The 3,765-nt window shown below is 50.1% G+C and overlaps 1 gene segment (V, D, J or C); it reads left to right on the forward strand.

Annotated features, from left to right (window-relative positions):
- Positions 1–358: 358 nt before the first annotated feature.
- LOC123830940 lies at positions 359–999 on the forward strand. The segment is given in 2 exon segments: positions 359–471; positions 599–999. Coding segments are annotated over 2 exon segments (450 nt in total).
- The last annotated feature ends 2,766 nt before the right edge of the window (positions 1,000–3,765 follow it).

Genomic DNA, 3,765 nt, shown 5'->3' on the forward strand with positions numbered 1-3,765 from the left:
AAGATAGAAATGGGAATTCGTTCCTGCAGAGTAGAAGTGAGGACTTCTTTAGTCTAAAAGCACAGATGTGATGATAGCGTGAGTTTCATGTTTTCACATTTCTAAGTGATACTCAAATATGCCACGCCAAGTTTCATTATAAAGTTGCCAAACGCAGAGATATCGGCCAAGTTTGACAAGCGTACGTAGAAAAGCAGACACTGTCAACTGCTTAGAAACAAGCAGCCTCAAAGCACAGCAGGGACAATGACAGGGGCCACAAGCCTCACCAGCCTGCGCTGATGGGTACTTGTTGCTCGAGTTAAACGCCAGCCCCCTGAGAAAAGGGGAGTGGCTTCTCTCTTGGAAATGAGGGCCAGGTGGAGACATTACAGAAACCAACGGGAGCCCCCTGAGCTGGCAGATACCTGTGCAACGCGGGAATGGGGCCCCGGCTCCTGCGCTGTGTCGTGCTTTGTCTCCTGGGAGCAGGTGAGTCCCAGAACTCGTGGGCTGCCCTTGGACATAGCTTGCAGGTCTTAGCTGGAGCCCCTTCCTAGTGGCAGTAGCACCAGGCGCCCTCCTTGGCTGTCTCTAGCCCTGTCTCCTTCCTTCACAGGCCCCCTGGAAGCCGAAGTGACCCAGATGCCGAGACACCTCATCACAGAGACCAAAAAGAAGTTGACAGTGACTTGTTCTCAGAATATGGACCATGAGGCTATGTACTGGTATCGACAAGACCCTGGACTGGGGCTCAGGCTGATCTATTATTCCATTAATGTGGGCCATATTGAAAAGGGAGATGTCCCTGATGGGTACAAGGTGTCTCGAACAGAGAAGACAAATTTCCCACTGACCCTGGAGTCACCCAGCATCAGCCAGACCTCTCTGTACCTTTGTGCCAGCAGTATATCCACAGCATGTCACAGCCCAGGGTCCTCCCCACAAAAAGGGCAGCCACAGAGCAAGGAGGCCCCTCCCTCCAGATGCCCCGCCTTCCCCCACCATCTGTGCCCATAGGAGTCCCTCCTCCACTCCCCAGCTTCCGGGCTGATGGTCTGCAGGTCTGCAACCTGTCTTGCTCTCACTTGCTGTCCCAGTGAGCTTGTCAAAGTTCAGGCAGGACAAGCGAACTGTGGTTGGTCTGCCGAGGTAAGAAATTCCTTTCCCACAAAAGCAATTTCACACACCCTGCCATCTTTTCTCCTTACCAACCTTCACTGATGCCCAAGCTGAACACTGCATTCCAACCCAATCACTCAACACGATTTTTTCCCATATTCTAGGTCCTGTTCCTGGGTGTGTTGTCACCGGGGGAAGAGCAGGTTCTGAGTTGTTTGCTAAATCCGACACCTCCCATTTTCATCTCAGCAACGCGCCCTGCTGTCCAACCAAAGGCTAAGGCAGAGATGTCCTCACCTTCTGCACCAATCCGTGGCCGCCCCTCTGCATTTCTAAGTATTAAATTCCCCGCAAATTTCACTAATTTTTCTAACCTCACTGATAACACCATGGTCCAGCGAATGTCATCTGTCACCTTGATTCCTTAACCACCTTTCAAGTCGCCACCCTCGCCTCTAGTTTGCTGCCTGTCCCAAGCCACAGACTACTCCCTTGAGTAGTCAAAACCCATCGGGGTCTTCCATGAACCTAGCTAACGTCTCAAGTTCATGTTACTTTACAAGCACCCTCCTTGATGTGGTCTTGGCATACCTGTCTACCACCCTAATGCGAACTTCCTCTTTCGGCACCAGAGGGGGTCCTCCTGTCTCATGTCCCCAAGGATGCCCCCTGCTGACTCACTCCTGGGCCATCACCTATAACGTTCATTTTACCTGGAGCACCCTTCCTCTCCCTCTCTACCTGGATACCTAACTCATAATTCTTGTGCTTATCACTTGAGAAGTTATTTCCCCCATGAAAATGTCCTTGAACACCTGACTGGTTTGGTCAGTTCCTCTGTTAGGTGCTGTATGGCAGCCTGAACTTCTAACCTCACGGCAATTAACACCCCCAATTGTTTGTTATTTGAAGTTCACACTAATCAGCATGGAGGCTGATGAGAGCAAGGACCATTCCAGTGTGCCCAAAGGAAGTACTCGCAGTGTGAAGCGAATCAATGAACCAATAAACCAATCTTCTCTCCATCAGCTCTCCAACACCCCTCGGACTAGTCCAGGATCTAAGTTCCCTGCAAAGTCCCCTCCCGTACAGGCTGGGGAGAACCCAGGGGTCTTCACATGTGTATATAAACAAGACAAATCATGCACTATAGTAGAGTTTATTGTTCCTCCACTTCAGCCCCATGTTTATCTACGCCATATGTCACCCTGACAAGGATGTTATTGCCTCTCTTCAGTACCACTGGACCGTGGGATTCTTTCCTTTTCCTGATGGGCCCTAAACTACCTGTCAGTCACTGCTGATGCTTCTGCTCTGCACCGTTTTATTTCCCAAGCACCGCAATCCAGCAGGCCCTACCGTTGTTCCCAGCAGGTTCCACCGTTACCCTGGGTACTGTTTCCTGCAAAGTGGTAGGTGGCTCCATTAATGAAAAATAAGAGGAAGCCTCTCGCTCAAGCTTTTCCCTCTCCTTTCCCTTCTCTGTGTTGGAGGGACAAGACTGCACTTCTGTTTCTTGATCCCCAATGTCTTACAGAGACTTGAGCGCAATGGCTCACTGAATCACGTACATTCCTCACCAATCACTAAAATGGGAATTATAACGTGGAACCAGGGAATGCAGAGAACCTCATCCAGGATACAAATTCTGGCAACAAAGCCCTCGCTGGGCTTAGAGTCCACTCATCCCTCCAAGAGCTATGGCTGTCTTACTGAGTTGGTCCCTCCTGCCAGCCCGCCCCCTCCCCCTTTAGGATGAGCTCTCTCCTGGGGCATCTCACACTGCTGCACACATAGGCTTCGGGGGCTGCCATCCTTTCTTCTGAAAGACTTTCTCAGACATTTTTTAAAGATTTTTATTTATTTATTTTTAGAGAGGGAAGGGAGGGAGAAAGAGAGAGAGAGAGAAACATCAATGTGTGGTTGCTGGGGGCCATGGCCTGTACCCCAGGCATGTGCCCTGGCTGGGAATCAAACCTGCGATGCTTTGGTTCACAGCCCGCGCTCAATCCACTGAGCTATGCCAGCCAGGGCTCAGACATTTCTAAACCACAAAAAGTGCTGCTCTTTAGGTCTAAACTGGGTTTCCACTATAGTTTTTATCACATCTCCAGTATAAATAGAATTATACTAATTGAATCAGAGATGTAAGTGGAGGTTATAAGACCAAAGACTACCCCCTGTGAAATCGATCCGCCACCCAAATGACATTATCTTAGTTCCTGGAAGTCATCGTAAGTGACGACTGTCCCTGTCCCCCGGGAGCCTGGGGGACAATGATGATGTAGAGAGACCCCTTCATACGTACATAGAATTTCACGACCCTAAGCCCCCGTTCTGTCAGGGCCTAGAGATGGGGTAGCCTTGCCCTGAGCTCGGCCTGCTTTAGACGCCACTTTAGTCTGCGTTTCAGCCCCTGCTTCCCAGGACCAGGAGAGTTCTCAGTCTGCCCTGCCCCTTAGAGGGACCCGGTCTCGGACTCCGTGGAGGCTTCCAGCGTCTCACTCACACCTGGCTCGACCTCACACGTGCTAAAGAAATGTCCACAAGATTTAGTCGATTTTCAGGCATGGAACAATTTTCATGACTTGTTTTAATATTAATTTGGGTTCCCTCCTTGCCCATGTTCTTGGCAGACTACTCTTTCTCTTTTATTCCCTTAAC

Source organism: Phyllostomus hastatus, unplaced genomic scaffold, assembly GCF_019186645.2.
Source record: "Phyllostomus hastatus isolate PE091 unplaced genomic scaffold, TTU_PhHast_1.1 phas_scaffold_142, whole genome shotgun sequence".
Taxonomy (NCBI): domain Eukaryota; kingdom Metazoa; phylum Chordata; class Mammalia; order Chiroptera; family Phyllostomidae; genus Phyllostomus; species Phyllostomus hastatus.